The sequence below is a fragment of the Rhynchophorus ferrugineus genome, unplaced genomic scaffold (assembly GCF_030347505.1).
Source record: "Rhynchophorus ferrugineus isolate W39M unplaced genomic scaffold, kcgeb_rfMv2 rfM8, whole genome shotgun sequence".
In the NCBI taxonomy this organism is placed as follows: Eukaryota; Metazoa; Arthropoda; class Insecta; order Coleoptera; family Curculionidae; genus Rhynchophorus; species Rhynchophorus ferrugineus.
The window spans coordinates 13,407,545-13,427,305 of record NW_027472587.1 but is presented as its reverse complement, the minus strand read 5'-3'; the positions used below and the strand labels follow the sequence as shown (position 1 = coordinate 13,427,305).

At 31.5% G+C, this 19,761-nt stretch overlaps 2 protein-coding genes across 11 annotated transcripts in view; one reads left to right on the top strand and one right to left on the bottom strand.

Moving 5' to 3' along the window:
- The window catches only part of LOC143200833 (uncharacterized), a 623,832-nt gene that overhangs the window by 370,380 nt on the left and 233,691 nt on the right, over positions 1-19,761 (top strand). The gene's annotated exons all lie outside the window — the stretch shown is intronic.
- Positions 6,478-12,287, bottom strand: LOC143201565 (uncharacterized). The gene is made up of 4 exons (XM_076412693.1): positions 12,134-12,287; positions 9,697-9,836; positions 9,151-9,343; positions 6,478-6,901 (listed from the first exon to the last, which is right to left on the bottom strand). Coding segments are annotated over exons 1-4 (534 nt in total). The 5' UTR covers positions 12,136-12,287; the 3' UTR covers positions 6,478-6,702.

Genomic DNA, 19,761 nt, shown 5'->3' with positions numbered 1-19,761 from the left:
GAAATAATGGAGCCATGTTTCATCCATTGTCACATATCGAAGCAAAGACTCGGGTTTATTACGCTTGATCATCTTCAAACACTGCTCTGAGTCATCAACTCGTCGTTGTTTTTGGTCAAAAGTAAGCTCGCGCGGCACCCACTTTGCAAAGAGCTTAAACATAAGCTCTTTGCAAAGTAAGAGCTCTCATACCCAAATATTCGTGAATGATGTGATATACACGCTCAGCTAATATCTTTAGTGTGCTTACTATTTCATTCAGTTTCAATTTACGGTCATTCAAAATCATTTTTGTGGATTTTTTAAATGTTTTCGTCGGACAACAACCTCTTTTGAGCGTCCACTGTGTTCACCCTCTTCGGTGCTCATTTCACCACGTCTAAACTTAGCATACCAATCCTTGATGGTTGATTTTCCTGGGGCAGTGTCCGGAAACTCGGCATCAAGCCAAGTTTTTGCTTCAACTGTATTTTTTCTCTTCAAAAAGAAATATTTTATCAACACGCGAAATTGCTTTTTATTTATTTTTTACAATAACAAAAGCTGCTTCCCTCAGAATGCTATAATTCACAAACTAATGATCTAACAGCTGTCAAACTTTTACACGCATCTTTTGAGGGTTAGGGATAACTAACAAACATATGGATTCAATTCTAGTAGCGCCATATATATATCAGGCCGGGGACTTCTCAATTGACCTGTTAAACGTAGCAAACCGGGTTTTTTTCTGCGATTTGTGAAAATGGATGAAACATGGCTCCATCACTTCGCTCCGGAATCAAAACAATCGTTATCTGAGTGGACAGCAACTGGTGACAAACCTATTTTGGGGCACAATATAAATCGTTCTACAAAAGTGGTATTAAAATATCAGAGCGGCGCTGGAATGATTGTGTGGCTCTTGATGGAGATTACGTTGATGCATGAATCCAATTTTGAACAAAAAAAACGCGTTTTCTTTGTAATACCCGAGAATTTTCAGACCATGTGTTACATCTTTATAACCTGAATTCACTGCTAATTCGGATAGCCAATATACCTTAGCCATGGCAACGCTAGGCCGCCTCTGCTAGTATTTTTATAAAATTTTAAATAAATATTTTAATCAGGACGTCTTTGTAAAAAAATCAGTTTATTAAAATTGCATTTTTATTAATTCCACCAACCATGCGGGGCCGGGAAGAATGCCGACCGAGGACGGAGAAAAAAGCGGCAAAAATCCAAACAAGAAATAAACGAGAATAATTCAATTAACTGAAATGAGGATTCTTTGGAAATCCCAACGATAAGACAAAGGACGGGCGGTATGCTTTCGGTACAGAGAATTAACTAGACTCTTGATTAAACTAAGCCGTTGCCAATTTACGTCATATCCGTCAAAGTAGATGTTTGGGATGCGTTAATTTAATTAGTAGCTTCTTTGATGTTGCATTTTTCGCATTTCCGGTTTACGGTCGTGACGTTATTAGGAGTGAGTGGGATTAGTCGTTGCTGATATCAACCACTTTAAACATATTGCTCCTCGAACAAGATTAAATTTTATTAATTTAACCCATTAATACCTTATTAGAGTATGTGTTTGAAGTAAAGGGCTGAGGAAAATATTTTTGCTTTTTTCTCTCAAAGTTTTGATAACTATAATATCATCATTGGAGCACTTCTGAGATTTGTGGGCCGAACCAAATGAACCAAATGATTTTTACATATCACTGTGTGATAATAGAGTCTGTCCAAAATAACAGCAAACTCACGTTATCAAAATGTATGAAGTCGCAAAGTCGCATTAACTTTGACTTCAGTCTTTGTTTATGTTCAGTTTATTTCAGCTCTAATATATCCATCATTTCTAAAGCATCAATTGCATCATTCATAATTGGATAATTCATATAACATTTAGACATTTTATATACATTTTCAATTTTTCTTAAAATGATTTCAATTTCTGTTCTGCGGTTCTTCTTCTTCTGTTTGTCTGGTGGAGTTCATCCAAATCGAAAATGTTATTGTGCTTCTTATAATGCTTCTTTCCACATATCCAGACAGTTCTTGTTCGTATATCCTTCTCTACCTGCATGTATATTGTAATTATTCTTTGCCCATCTCAATTCCATTGGATTAAATGTACAGTAAGGATGGAGTAGTACTCTGTCATCATATTTTTCTGACATCTAATCTATAATGTTCAGTTATTTACGCCTCTTTCTAAAAGAAAATATTTATATCTATTTAGTAATAAACCAGTATATTAGGTCCAAAAATGAAGCTATGCCTATTTCCAGCAAATGTTACTCTAACTAATCTTTTTGCATCAATTTTTATTCTTTACATTATTTTATTCATCTTGACATGAATGGGATACTATTTCATTTTGGAGTATCCCTATATCATCTGGGATTACAAAATTATACAAGGAATCTTCTTTAAATTGATTATATACTTTTAAAAGTCGGATTCTTTTAAAATTAGAGTATGGAACTTCCATAGGGCCTCTTCGTAGGTTTTCTGTAGTCCATTTGATGTGAACGGAAAATCTACATCTCTCAAAATATTCCTGTAATCATAAATATCAAGCATCCATTCAAAAGCTCTAAACAAAGTTTTCCAGTGTATAACCTCTAGTTATTATAACTACTGTTTTGAAGAACTTTCTAATTTGGGCAGTCTATAGATGGACGAATTAATTGTTTGACCAGATTCCAGGACCAGGTAGCTTGAATCTCCACCTCGGTCTCGGTGTCAACGTGAGTTTTGCTATTTGTGAAGCTTCTTCGGCTTTCGATCGGAATTTTTTTGCACTTCATATCGTGTGTGATGGATTTTTGATCGCCTCTATTGATTTGATTCAAAAAATGACTTCATTTTGTATCGTTTCATAAGATGAAAACTAGACCCATAAAATATTTCACTGTTTATTTATACGGAACCTAATTATCGAGTTCCTTTTCGTGTTCAGCATTACACAACATGTTCAAAAGTGTTTAGTGTTTTTTTATTTGTTTTATTGACAGTGGTAGACATCTGCAATAATTTGCTTCAGCTGTAACGAATTATTAGTGCGCCATATGGCCAGAAAGACATTATGGCTGTGAATATTTCCCTTCACTGTCAATATTGTTAGCTCTCCTGGACTCATACTGACTTTTTGTGCTTTGTGATTGTTACAGTCGATAATCTGAGATTATAATTCACCAGTCATCACCAGTCACAGTATGCCATAACAAACTCTTTGTTTTTTTGCCTGACAAGCAATGGACAAGCCTAATAATAAGTGTCATTTTCCCTCGTATTTCGACCTATCCGATTGCATGTAAACATCTGGTAACAGTTGATTCATTAATTTCTAAGCTGTTTGAAAGGTATTTGAGAATCTAATGCGATTTTTCGTGCAATCAGTCTTGTAATTCATTGTCTTGTTACTGACATCAAAATGACTACATTGGGGATAATTGAGATATAAGGGAGCAACATGGCCACAAGTCTCTAAATATATGACAAGCTTCGGCAACAGATTTCTTCCAATTAAACAATAAAAATAACAAGTCTCGAAATATAATGTTGAACAATTCATGATACACTGAATAGCTGGATAATAATAAATGGAAAACCGATATTTTATCCAGAAAAACGCGAAAGCCATCGAATTTAACAGTTAGGTTAGGTTATTAAATGGTTGTTTATATTAATACTTCGCACAATCGTTAATAGATGTCGCAGTTAATGGGTTAGAATAACCTTGTAGATCAGATCAATAATTCTGTAAAAATAAACAAACATTATTTTTTATGTATTGTGTTCAAATAATTCTACCTTGAAACATTTTTATCTCATCAACTTTATATCTTAATCTCGACTTATATCCCTCCCCTCATATCTTATACGGTTAAAATATATCGTGCCACCTAAACTACCGCAAAACATGTAACAAAAAATGTGTAACTCGATGTTTTGAACACAGATATATTGCTACATCTGTGTTCATAATAGATGTTTATCTTTCCGAGCAGAAAAACACACACACATACAACAACAACACACGACACGGAAAAAGAGACATTGTGGTGTATCATTTCAGGTTATGTTGTATTATTAATGAATCCTGGGAGGAGGCGCCCGGTACACGTTGACATATTTCAAAAATAAAACCGCAAATGAAATATTTAACCGTATAACGTTAGCATGTATAGCGAAATGAAGCGAAGGAGAAATATCAGGACCCAAAACAAATGAAGCGCCGTTAAATCATGACAGCTTAAGACTATGCGGTAATTTTTCTCGTAATACAATTACGACGGCGCATCACATCACCCATTCCCATTCCGCTCGCATATGAAGGACGCCCAGGCTTTTTTTTCCACACCTGCCACGTAATAAATTTAACCGGATTAAATAGGTTTAATTAAAAAGGGCAAATTAAAGCTAACGGGTTCGGGGTGGGGGAGGCCGGCTGTTTTGATGGTCCCGCGCTGCCGCCACCACCACCAGCAGCACTCCGCGGTTTATATTGATTTGGAACTCATTACATGATGTATTTGATTCGGTTTTGAATTAGCTTTCTCTTTATGTGTTCGGAGGGGATGGTTTTATGTGGAAAAACGGGTTTGAAACTGAACACTTTGGTTAGGCAATTAACTTTAGTATTCCTGATGATCTAACTAGATTTAAAGTTTCATAAATATTGTGGTTTAGTGGTTCTCCAATACTATAACATTATTTAGGGACTATCATTGTAAAACTAAGGGATGTAAACAAGCATTAAGAGGCTTGAGGCTCTCTTAACACGTTCTTATCGAAAACAGATATTAAAAGTACTGTGGAAACTCCTTAATGTATTAACACATTAACTAATACAGACCAAATGTAGATCACATTATCGTATCTTTTACTTTAAATATGTGTTTTATTAAAAGTTTATTTTAGTTTGACTTAATGGCGTTTAGTCTGAAATTTCATTGACTACCTTAAAAAAGTAATGACCATCAACAGCGACTATTATATAGTGTTATTGGACCGTTTGAAGGACGAAATCCCCGATAAACGGACGCAATTTCAGAAAAAGGGAGTGCTGCTTCACCAAGACAATGCACCATGTCACAAGTCAGTGAAATCAGTGGTCAAAATCCATGAATTGAGCATCCAGTAGCTCCTTCATCTACCGTACTCTCCACATCTGCCCCCAGCGTCTATTTCCTGTTCTCGAAAGAACGCTCGCTGGGAAGAAATTTTCGTCGAATGAAGAGGTGATCGCCGAAATTGAGGCCTATTTTGAAGCAAAGGACAAATCGTACTACAAAAATGGTATCGAAAAGTTGGAGTGTCGCTATAATCAGTGTATCACCCTCGAAGGGAATTATGTTGAATACAAAAAAATAATTTTGCCAAAAAAATGTGTTTTACTATGGTAGGTCGGGAACTTCTCAATTCACCTGTTAGATTCATTTATGCTATGGCCGGATCTTCTATAAAGAATATAAATACTATTTACTAGTAATATTTACTGTACCATTCAATAAAATATCGAAAGTTTCGAAGCTTTAAGGAAATGCGTAAAGAAACCTTAAAAAGTGACTTACACGACCACAAAAATCAATTAACGGAATTTAAAATTGAGTCAATCGTTGTAGGGAAATAAATATTTCTAACATTGGTAATAATAAATAATTAATTTATTCTCTTATTGTAGATTAGAGCAAAGGCAAATCGTGCTACAAAAATGGTATCGAAAAGTTGGAGTGTCGCTATAATCAGTGTATCACCCTTGAAGGGAATTATGTTGAATACAAAAAACTAATTTTGCCAAAAAAATGTGTTTTACTATGGTAGGACGGGAACTTCTCAATTCACCTGTTAGATTCATTTATGCTATGGCCGGATCTTCTATAAAGAATATAAATAATATTTACTAGTAATATTTACTGTACCATTCAACAAAATATCGAAACTTTCGAAGCATTAAGGAAATGCGTAAAGAAACCTTAAAAATTGACTTACACGACCACAAAAATCAATTAACAGAATTTAAAATTGAGTCAATCGTTGTAGGGAAATAAATATTTCTAACATATGGTAATAATAAATAATTAATTTATTCTCTTATTGTAGATTAGAGCAAAGGCAAATCGTGCTACAAAAATGGTATCGAAAAGTTGGAGTGTCGCTATAATCATTGTATCACCCTCGAAGGGAATTATGTTGAATACAAAAAACTAATTTTGCCAAAAAAATTTGTTTTACTATGGTAGGTCGGGGACTTTCCAATTCACCTGTTAGATTCATTTATGCTATGGCCGGATCATCTATAAAGAATATAAATACTATTTACTAGTAATATTTACTGTACCATTCAATAAAATATCGAAAGTTTCGAAGCTTTAAGGAAATGCGTAAAGAAACCTTAAAAAGTGACTTACACGACCACAAAAATCAATTAACGGAATTTAAAATTGAGTCAATCGTTGTAGGGAAATAAATATTTCTAACATTGGTAATAATAAATAATTAATTTATTCTCTTATTGTAGATTAGCGTACATTAATATTTATCACCTACATCTAATGATTAATATATAAGTTAAATTGCATTGCATATGACTCCAAGCCGGGCTATATACCGGCACTCTTCAGCGTTCCTCGTCCCGAGTCGCAGCTACACTAATTACGCGGTAAACCCAGGCGACCCAAAACCTCCGAAATCGCTGACTGAGTCTTAACAATACAGATAGTAGGGATGCCGTTTACGGAAACTGGACCATTCAGCTGTGTTTTCGCAAGCCCAGCGCATCTCGCCCATTTTGTCGTATTTTATGCACCAGATCCCCATTGAATCTTTGGCGATGCTTGTGAGATCACCGGAACAGATACAATTCGGTGGCCGAACGCTTTTGCATATTTCATAACGGTCCATCCTACAAATAAAATTTATGATCATTCGATGCCCTGTTTCGCCTCGATGAGAAATTCCAAATATAAATAAATGTGATTTATGTGGTTTGCGGTTGTTTTTTATATGGTTTTATAAATCGATATGCCTCAGTATATGTATAAAAACTTAATTTATATAAATGAGAAATTAGTTAAATGAATATCCACAGCTACATTTTGAACACAACATTTTTTCCAGCATTAATTTACATACAACATTAATTACTATAAAATTTGTTGTTGTATTAGAAAAACATTATTTAATTAATTACGTATTCCTGTTCAAATAAAATACATTTTCATTACTTCTCTATATACATGTTTTAATATTTTTTGTCCTAAATATTATTTAATCTAGTTTTTTTTATTTTATCAAAAAAAATAGCTTGTTGTTTTATCCTAATTCTAATTTGAAAGCATTAGAGATGTATAATATCTAATTAGCAACATTATAAAGAGAACCTTATTCATATTTAATATCATCATAACTGCATTATGTAAGTTAAGAGCTAATAAAAATAAAGCATCCTACGAGAAAACATTGGCTAATATTTGAAATTGCTTCATTAGTGAGATAGGAGTTTAGAGAATCCACATGTGATTATTCAGTAAAAAATACATCCAGAAGTTGACCCAGAAGACAGTGTTACTCATGTTCAGTTTGATCTCCGACTTATTTTTGCCTAAACTGGACGCTGTCCATAAAATTTAATTCACTAAGATTATGACCGATGATGTAATATTAACAAGTGATAGACATTCTGGTCTATCCTATCATAGAAGACAGGACAGGTGGAATACGATACTAAAATAATACGGAATAGTAATGAACAAAAGCAAAACCAAAGAGCCAGAAGCAATTGAGGATGTAAAAGTAGAAAAAGTTAGCGCATTTAAGCATTTGTACGTAGAAATAGAGAATAATAGAAGCCAACTAATGGAAATTAATACCAGGATTGCTAATAATATGAGTATGTATTTGGTATTCATGGTAACCCCATTAGTAGAGGGAAAATAACATGCAAAACCAAAACGGAAGTGTAAAAATCAATTTACATACCAACCCCACCACTCGGTTATGAAACGCAGGTATTGTCAAACAGATAAAGGCAATGGCAAACTGAAATGGTATACCCCAGAAGAGTAAACGGCGTAACAAAGATGGTCAGGGTGAGAAGTAAAGAAATAATTGAGTTATTTTTACCAATAATTTGCATTAGTGTATCAGGGAATGGAGCAAGAGAAGTCATAATTTTCAAATGTACCTTTTAAAAAACCACTGTGTTTCCTATTCAATACAAATCTTAGGTAAGTTTTAAGATACCTTATAGCGTATATATTGTACTACTTATTTTTAAGTTATTTTTTAATAAACTTAAAGTTTTGTAGTAAACTGTAACTTTGTAGTAAAAAGAAACAAATATGAATAAACCTAATACAGGATTACTCGTTATAGATACACTCTTAGTTTCTAGTGTCTGAGTTTTTAAAAGAATGAAATTGTGGAAGTTTCTGGTATGTTGTAGTTCTAAACAAATATTTGCTTTCTTTATTCCTCTATATTCTTTTAATTTTACTAGCACCCAAATAGTTAGTGTAAATTATTTTTACCCATCCTCCGAAGATAAATTCACATAATTGTTACGAAAAAAACCTCCTTCATTGTTCAATTTAGTACGAATTCGATGATATTAATGTATCTTAAGATTATCGTGTATCATTCCCAGAAAAACTAACATTCACTCTATAAATACATCAACTGTATGACATTTGTAACTAATTTATATAGACCAAAGGATCAGTAGAACTTGCTGTATCAGTATTTTATGTTTTATCATGAACATTTATGCTTGAGGTTACTTAATCCATGAAAGTTCTGTTGTTTGGTTTTATTTAACCTCAATAACTAAGATTTTATTATAGAGCAATAAAAAGTGCGAGAAAAAGTCTTAGATAAGTGTGGAATGACGTGCAAGGAAAGTGAACAGAGAAAACTAGCTATAAATCAACAATATTGAAATAATATAGATATCCCACTAATAAAAAGGGAATTCTCATGAAGAGTTATTTAATGTTATGCAATAAAGCAAAAACGCACAAATAAAAACCATCCCTTTGTTCCCTTAATGGAATTATACATATATATGATGAATTACTGTGCTCCCGTACACTGAAGCACCAAGATTTATAGCCAGCGATCCGTCTATTTTAAGGAAAAAATCTTTGCATTTACACGACATTCGGGTTTTTCTTGAGAAAATCGTCCCATTCCTGACGGTTCTCGCACGGCCATCTTCTCAACTCCTCCCCTTTGCTGTATTTCGTACACCAAGTGCCGGATTCGTCCTTCAGGATACTGCTGATGCCCCCCGAACAAATGCATTTCGGCGATTTCGGCATATTGCAAGGCATAATGTGGAATTGATCTGGAATAAAGGACCATTACTATCCATTATTTGATAAGAGAGATAGAAATGCCATCAATTAACTATTTATAAATTAATCAGGATCCAAACATTCCAACCAAATAAGTTTATTCTGTATATATTAACATATCTATAAAATAAAAACAAAAAAAATTATATATTAAAGTTCAGTCGAAGTCAGGATACCAAACTGAACTATTCATGTGAAATATTCTTGAATAAATTATGTAAAATATTAATTTTAGTTAATTAAAAAAAGAAATACAACAAGACAGAGTTTGAAATAACCGTTAAATTTTAACTAGCTTAAGTTAATTGTAGATTTATAAATTAAGGATGAATATTAAACTTACCTAATGCTATACATTGTAATCCATTGTCTCCCATGTCTGCCTTATAGTTTTCCCAACATTTGCAAGAACTTAGTGGCGTTACTTGTCGAGAATTGACCAAATTTGTTAACAGAATGGTAGAGCAAACAAACAGGAACAGCCTATAAAATGTTATAATTATATATATAGCTCCGATTATTTTATATTATTAATAAAAATTAATACATTGGATATTATCGAAATAATGTTCGTAGATATTGTGGTAATCATAAGTCAGTATGTTTGGTATGTCCGATGGGCGAGGCAGAACTTCCACATTCGATATGCAGTACACTCACCCAATATATGACAGATATTCATCATGCAAGAGGACTATTAAGTCTTTTATTCGCTATCGTTAGTCAATTTTTGCATCAATATGTATTTCAACTTGTTAGATGTTGTCTGTTGCAACCGTTTCATTCTATTTTTATAGCCTATACTGCCTCATTACAGCTAGTATCACAGAGCAATACTACATGGTCATAAATATCGCTTCACTGTCGATATGGATGATTTTACAGGACTAACTCATGACTTTTTTCATTTGAGATTGTGGTAGTAAATCAAACTTTCATCGCCAATTATTACCTAGTAAACAACGAAACCCCATTTCCCCTCTGTTGGAACTTTTCGATCTCATTCTCTCAGTCTACAAACATCTAACTCATCAACTGATAAACTGACTAAAATTTCTTTGCGAATAAACGTAAAAATAAATCTTATAATTTATTGTATCCGAACTTTTTAAGTCCTTTAGGCCATTGTTTTTCATTTGCATCTAAATCGCCACTTTCAACTCCTTGAAATCAAAGTCGATATATTATATATTACGTAGTAGCATCACTATAAGTTATTAAACATGTTTAATTGAATAATGAATAACTCAAAAGTCTTATCTTATGTGGGGAAATATGAATCCTTAAAATGGGTTATTTTTCATAAGTTGTTTACATTGATAATTTGCATTTTCACCAATAGATATCGCTGAAAATACATGAAAGTACCTAATATATATTATAGTTACATATGGAATAACATTTGCTATTTTATTAATAGCAGAAACATCAATTAACCAACAAGATGAATTAAACAAATAATGACTAAAAATAGATCAGTATATTCTCATAAATTCTTAGACTGTCTTGAAATAAATCTTTCAAAAGTACACAAATACTGCTCGATGGCTTCAACAAAAACCTCAAACTATTAATATGCACATTAACAACAAAATATTTTCTCTAATAAAAATTAATTGCAGATATTGACCGTATATAGCGAAAAGAATTACACTAATTATAGAACATCAATAAATAGACGCTGATTTTTTTATTTATCTTAATGACCAGTCACGAACGTACAAATAAATATATATAACCGAATAAGAAGAAGAAAAAAATGCCACAATACTTGATCAAAGAGGAAGTATGTTTAAAGTGTTCAATGATTTTTTGGGTTTGTGAGAAATACATGTCTCTTTGACCAGCTCTCAAAAAGAATATATGAAGAAAAACGGAAAAATGGTAGAAATTTCCTTTCAATGCTAGCGTCATTCAAAAGAGTGTTTTAACGGGCTGTATGTTTTATTGCGTTGGGTAACTAAGCAATTGGAAGCACGGTTCCTTCCATTTCTTTCATTCATTTCAATTTTTTTACTAAAATAGCTGTAGCCTTTAATCTTAATGTTATATTGTTAATTTTAAAACGTTTGAGAATGAGGTTATGTTTAAGAAGCTTAGGAGGTAGCCAAGAGCTTTTGTATAAAACTAACATGCACATGCGCTATGATCAGTAAACACAAAGACTTAAAAATCATAACATTCTTTATTATACTTATATCCCTCAATAAGAAATATTATTTCAAATCTGTCCAAGAGTCGTTAATAATTTTATTCTTTAATAAAAAAAACGCCTTATTGCATATCTATATTTGAATCTTCTCGATGTTTTCTTCGAAAATTCTACTCACTTTCATCTGATTTGACCAATGCCCTGTTTTCCATATTTATTTCCATGACATTTCTAACGACTCCCTAGTAAAATGAATTTATAAATATAGATAATTCTGTTTTTCATTCGGATTTTAATACAAAACTTTTTGTTGTTAACTGTTTTTGAACACACCATAAGTCCTTGTTTTGAAATCTGTTCTACAGCCTATTTACATACAACTTTCAGTCTTATACAGTCTTATTTTGATTTAATTAATTATCTATTATTTATATAATTTAAACTATCAACTTTTAATAATCATATTAATTTTAATGAGAATTTTATTCATAAATATACATTAATTATTATAAATACATCTTGTGTATATGTATATGTATACTAGAGGCATGAATATAAGATAATTAATATAACGGTCCTAACGATTAATCTTTATATAATAATTCGGTATAACTTCTTTTCTACTTACATGTTTTGCACTCTGATAATACTGTATAAAATTCTTGCAAGTTAGTTCATTCGCACCCAAGGTACTCACACACACACAGACAATTCCACCGCAAGTTGTTTACGAGACGCGACTGAAATAAAACAAACTCATTTCACAGAAGTACCGCCATCCTAACTGGTTTTCTTTGGCGACAAGTGTTATATACCGGGCGCTGTGTACAAGATGTCTTCATTATTTAAAATACTGTTAAAATTCATCAGTATCGCTCTCATTCATGTCACGTTCCCAAATATAATTACCGTAATGTCGATATTTATATTTTGTTAGTTATTGTTAGCATCATTGTTCGCTATGAAACGGTTATAAAATGGAAGAAAACAAAATCAATTATTCCTATTACTGTAAAGGGAATGCTTCATAGATTTTTGTATCACGCTAAAAAACATGTCTAATTAACTGTGACATTTAGCTTAAATATTGCTTGGAATATAATAATATTCTTAGATTTCTCATGTTTAAAGAACCAAGTAATTTCTCTTTTGGAAAATTATTATTAAAATTTAACCATTTGAAGTATTCATTAAACAATATTATTTATATAATGTTTATACATATAATATATATAATATTTATACAATATATTATTATTTATACAATATTATATATATATATATATATATATATATATATATATATATATATATATATTAAAGTCTCCTTTTACCAATTAAAGTGGGCCCCGAACTACGGTTCTCGGCATTAAGCCTACTGATTGGCGAGTGACTAACTTAGAAATCATCTCAGAAGACATCCGGTCTTACCCAACGTGGTTACTGGCGTGATTGGGATCAATTTCCTTGTCGGATGACTGCACTCTTCTATAGAATAATCACAAATATTAAACAATCATAAATTTACGACCATACCCCAGCAGGATTCGAACCCGCGACTGTCGCAACAGTAGGTGGACTGTCCTGTGGCGTGACCTGTTGTAGTGATGAAAATACTCTTAATCATGATAACTTTGTTACAACGCTAAGTTAATTAATTAATATTTGTTAATTTATCATTAACTTTTAAATAGAGTAACTTAATAATTCTTGATTATAACATTTACTAATGGGATTTAATTAAATGTCGTTTTAAAATGTTAATGAGTGTTAGTTCTTGAGATAATTAGCATATGTTTTAATATACAGAATTGTGGTCGAATTTCGACCACAGGGCGGTCAGTAGTAGTTATTTAATGATAAATAATATTAATTTTACCAATCACATAGGAAAAAGGAACAATGAAACAAGTTTATAATGAAACATTTAATGCAATTATTTATTATTTTTAACAATGACGATTTTTTTTTTCAATTAATATTGCGCGTCCCGTTATTTACGTTCATATTTGTTGTACTAAACACGCCCGGCGTTTACAAGCCTACAAATCATAAATTCAGCAAGTTAAAACTAAAATTGCCTGTAGGTAACATCTGATTCTGACGTTGGAAGTTGCTCCACGTTGAAATAAACTAATTTCTCTTTTGTTTTTCCAGGTACGTACCAGAACCGGAGTCACGTAGCGAGCAACTGCTGTCGGTAATCACGTGAGTTGATTAAAATTGTTCCGGAAGTTTCGTTTAATTTTGCGGTCTCAGTTTTGGTGAACGACAAATAAATAAATACATATATACGAAATTTCACACCAAATATATCTGATGACTGAGACATAGAGGAAAGATATATGACATATAGCAGTTCTAAACTTATTCTATATAACGATATTTATTATATTTTATTTATATTTATATTTTATATATATATATATATATATATATAATTATATATATATATATATATATATATATATATATATATATATATATATATGATAATATATAAATCCATTAATACAATACTATAATTCATTTTATTTTTTCTTTATAGTGATTTGATTAAAATGAATGCTATATATCGAATTTTTCAATATACACTACTATTCAAAAGTCTGAAAACACCCTATTCTTAGTGGATATAAAAAAGCCTGCAATAAATATTTAAAAAAACTTGTCTCTTACTTAAAAAAAAAACTGAATAAAAATGGTTCTCCATTTTTCAAGAGGATAATAACTTTAAATATTCATTCATTTAAATATTCATAAAAATGTTGTCAAGATTTTATAAAGCTGAAATGAATTTTCATTTGTAGAAAAATTATTTCAGTGCCGTTCTACGTTTGTCTATCACTTTGCCTTTGATGATGTTTTGAATTACAATATTCTTAACAAAGTTTCTATGGCAAAAGGAACATTAAATGGTTTCCCAAGATTAAGTGTCTCGAGTTTTCAATAATTCACAACTAGGCAACTAAACTAACCTATTTTAATTTGGCGACTTATTGGAAAGACTACATATAATATTGCTCGAATCCTATTTTAATTTAAACAAAGCTCTAAACTCTATGCACCTTTAACATCACATCTCACAAAGAGAGTAAACATTAAAAGTTCGAATAACCAGTGCCACATCTGCTTTATCAAGACCTTGATCATTTAGGCCTACAAAACCTAAACTTAAAACTATTCCTTCTAGTATAAATATATTTTCATAAACAAAGAGATTGGTAATTATAAATGGTGTTTGAAATTATGCCTAAATTTGACGATTGATGGCCTGGCACATAGATGGCGCTTCTAGAATTAAATCCGAGTTTTTGCGTCGATATGTGACAATGGATGAAACATGGCTCCATCACTTCACTCCGATGTCCAATAGACAGTCATCCCAGTGAACTGCACACGATGAACCCGCTCCAAAGCGTGGAAAAGCACAACAGATGGCTGGCAAGGTTATGGCGTCTGCATTTTGGGATACGCGTGGAATAATTTTCATTGGCTACCTTGAAAAAGGAAAGACCATCAACAGCGACTATTACATGGCGTTATTGGGACTGTTTGAAGGACGAAATCGCCGAAAAACGGCCGCATTTGAAAAAAAAAAGTGCTGCTTAACCAAGGCAATGCACCGTGTCACAAGTCAGTGAAAACTATGGAAAAAATTCATGAATTGGGCGTCGAATTGCTTCCTCATTGACCGTATTCTCCAGATATGGCCCCCAGCGACTATTTCCTGTTGTCATATCTCAAAAAAATGCTCGCTGGAAAGAAATTTTCATCGAATGAAGAGGTGGTCGCCGAAACTGAGGCCTATTTTGAAGCAAAGGACAAATCGTACTTCAAAAATTGGATCGAAAATTTGGACGGTCGTTATAATCAGTGTACCTTGAAGGGAACTATATTGAATAAAATAACTAGCTTAGCCATCAAATCTCCGAAAAAAAAGAAAGTTCTGTTTCACCAAGACAATGCACCGTGTCAAAAGTCAGTGAAAACGATGGCAAAAATCCATGAATTGAGCGTCGAATTACTTCCTCATTCATCGTATTCTCCAGATATGGCCCCCAGTGACTATTTCCTGTTCTCATATCTCAAAAGAATGCTCGCTGGGAAGAAATTTCCGTCGACTGAACAGGTGATCGCCAAAACTGAGGCTTATTTTGAAGCAAAGGACGAAAATCCTAAGAGACTTGTGATTCTTAAATAATTATAATTAGTGTCTTCAATAATAAAAACTAAGTTATAATCCAATATTGAATAAGTCTTACATTTTCATATACATATAAAATACCCATATAACACCATTAAAAAGTTATTTTTATTTCGTTTCAAACAAAACCAATTTATACAAATACAAATACAAATAACCATTCACGAAAAATATTGTATTTATACAACAAGCAACTATGACAAAAAAGCTTGTTTTGTTTGCTGAATGCATTAATCCTGAAACGAAATAAATTATAGTTAAACAAACAGTAGCAGGACAACCGAATTTGCCATGTATGTCCGAAAGAACAACATTTAAACATGTAAAAATAAAGTTGTTTTACATTAATAATAATAATAATACGTCATTAGATATAAAGTACTCGAAATGGTTTTCACATTGGTTAAAAAGTTTCTAACCCATCATTAGTCATATTATATTTATTTCAGTGAGGTTGAGGATATGTTTTGATGGATTTCTGTAAACATTAATTAATTGGGGTTAAGATTAAAAATTACCCTTATTTGATCTTGAATTTGGATTTAATAAAACTAATAAAAGAGCCTTCATTTCAAGCAGAAATGTCCAGATATATTCATAAGTATCCTTGGAGATCTACTCATACTCTCTACTAAAGTTTCACTAATTCCATGTATGCTCTAAATAATTTTTATTGGTAATCCCTGGCAATGGAATTTGTCGAGATCACTGTTTAAAGTTGTATTACGAATATTTACGTTTTTATTAATCTTAAATACTATGTCAATATTGAACCAATATATGTTATTATATTTCTTCAATTAAATTATCACTATTCAAGCCTTCTAATAGCCAAAAAGTCTTGCTACTGCTTTACAGACTCACTCATACTAGTTGTTGGTGTCGGACAGTCAAAATAATGGGCAAATAGAAACCACGTCGATGGAAACCCAAAAATTACTATTTGGTATGATCCTGGCGTATGCGAAAATGTATAAGTAAATTCTATAATTGATTATGTTAAGCATCATTTATCTTAGGAAGGTTAGTATTTACCATCTGCCCCTATGGAAACTTTAAAACCAATGGCTCAATTAGTATTTTTTGGGTTTCCGAAAGTTAAATTAAAAAAAGTGGTCACTCGCCATATACTTCAGGTCTGCCCGACAGTGATCACTGGCTACAAACATCTCAAAAAGTACTCTAAGATAAGAGCTTTAATTCCAAAATGAAAAGGTTATCGAAGTTGAAGCAAATTTGAAGCGGAACACAAGGAGAAATTTATTTAAAATATTGGGGAGCATTAAACTGTATTTATAACTCTTGAAATAGTGTATACTCCTAAATAAAATTCAATTTCGGCTAGAAATTCCAGTTCAGTTGGTTATACATCAGATTTGTTGAGGTAAATTGATTTTGGATCATCACTTTGACCATCAAAATATCTGTGTATTGAATTTAATCGATTTTTAAATGAAATGACATCAAATTACAACTATTCAATGTATGTCAACCAACAGGAAATTGTCGAGAAACGCTTTTTACGCTGTTTGCAATAAAGCGCCGTCAATTTCACCTAAAATGTCCAAGAACTCTTTCGCTGAAAGAAAGAAAAAAGCTTTTCGCCTGCTGGGCTCTACTTTGAAGAACTCTCGAGGAAAAGTTGGTTAGGAAAATATCCAAAGACCTTTTTCTGTCCGGCGTTATTTTAAATAAAGGTTAATGAGGAAAGTTATAAACTTTCTTGATCGACGGTATTGTCGAGTTGGCTTTGCATCCTCGTCCAGTTTATTTGCGATACGTTATAAATCAAATGCACAAACAAAAGAAATGCGGATTATGTCGATTATAAATATTACGCCGTCATTAATTGGCCAGCTATTAAATTATATTGTGGACTCCATCATGTTTATTGTGAATTTACCATGAGTATAAATTAACATAGACCTCCAAGGGTTGTTCCTTAAAATATATATGCTTAGGGGAGATCTTAATTATCAAATTTCCGACTAGGGAATTATATTTTAATAACAAAGGAATTTTATAAATACTATTTTTTATTTAGTTCATGTTCCAACCTAATGTTTATAATACCACCATTATAATATTTCACTGTACATAACAAATATTAAAATTATATTTTTTTGCTCTTTTGCTCATTTTAACGTATTAAAAAAGTTGCCTTAACAAAACAACACTAAAAAACTTAAACAATAATGTTCCTAAACCCGGGTTCATCAAATTCATTTAAATATCAGTATTATTACATGATTGTTTTATTGAGAAATATTTTATGATTAAACATATTTTGTTAGAACTGAAATAGTTGTTCAAGACATAAATAAATAGATTCAAAGATATTTTAGGAAAGGTTATAGGATTACAGTGACATAGGAGTAAAAAACAAAATAGTAAAAAAGTAGCCAGGAAAAAAATAAAACCAGAGCAACGCAAGGATTATTGGTGAATCTGTATAATAGTATGTGTGTAAACATTGAGAATATTTCATATGGCATATTTTATTTTAAAAAAATTATAACACAATATCTATTTTAATAAACACACCATATTTGAATGAATCACCATATGAAAATAACTAACATGAGCTCAAAGCAACATATATATAAACGTTATATTAAAATATGTATACAGAATGTATGTCAAGACCAATTAGCAACATTATATTATGTAGATCTATATATATATATATATATATATATATATATATATATATATATATATCATGCTATACTCCAATTTATGCTACTATTCTTGATGGTCAAATCCCATTAATGAATTGACTATCTCCAGATCTTTTCTGACATATTGTGCATTTACTAGTTCAAAACGAATGGATGGTTAATTTCAATAAAATGTGTATAAAAGTAATAACTACCTTTAGTATTACTTCTAGCACAATTAATATTATTTCTTTAGCACCCATTACATTTCTTCTATATGTACAACTAGAATAATTTTCTTCTCTGCTTCTTATTATCATTTTGAAATCTGCAGCTATTTCAGAGTGAAATTTTGGGCATATATTAACTCCTATTTGATTGTGTGAAAATGTTTTATTACGAATTTGACAGCTAACATTCCCACTAAAGCAAAATTGATGCTTTATGGATTTTATAACTTTTAAAAAATCTAACCTTAAATTCAGCATTTACCTTAGCTTTTCCATATTTTAAAACCAATGTCTATTAACGCATCAAGAATATCACATCAATTTAATTGTTACTGCTAAACTAATTGTTTAATTGTTAATGCACTAACCAAAATCTAAATATTCTAGATTTTTTATTATTTTTACTCCATCGACTCAAAAAGAACGTATTGTCATTAGAAAAGGAAGACGATATAGTTTATTCTATTTACTATAGGGCGTCCTCTAATTGTGCACATACACAGGAACAAACATATTTTTTTCTAAATAACGTATCCTTGAGCATTAATATATGTTATGGGGATTAATTTCAGTTTAACTTGGTCTATCGAATATAGCACGTTTTACTTTTTGTATTGCAAAGAATATATCAATATGTAGTATATAAAATCTATAAATATATAAACATATGAATCAATTTGTAGTAATTTTTAAATTATTCCACATTCCACCGCTATCATTGCCAAGAAAGTACCACTCTGACCAGTTAAAATTGAAAATATTTTCAAAAACTGCTGGAACTTTGTCACAACCACCTACCGAATTTCATTGTGACTATAAAACATTCTTAAATCTATAAAAACAGACCTAAAAAAATAAATAAATCGGTGCAATCATTTAGGAGGAGTTTACCTACATGCATTCAGATAGAAGAGTAGTATATATATAAGATATAGTTCAAAATCCTACTCCAGAACAAAAAAAGTTAAAATCTTAGAAAATAAATGCTTGGAGTCTAATTGGTCGGTTCGCTAATTGAAAGAACGGTTTTAATCTGCTCGAAATAAAATTTGCTATATTAAACCGGCTAATTCTCGAATGCGAATAATAACGGTGTAAAATTAAAGATTCGAATCAGAAGGAAGTATGGTTTAAATTAATTCTGTTGACGAGGCCCCAA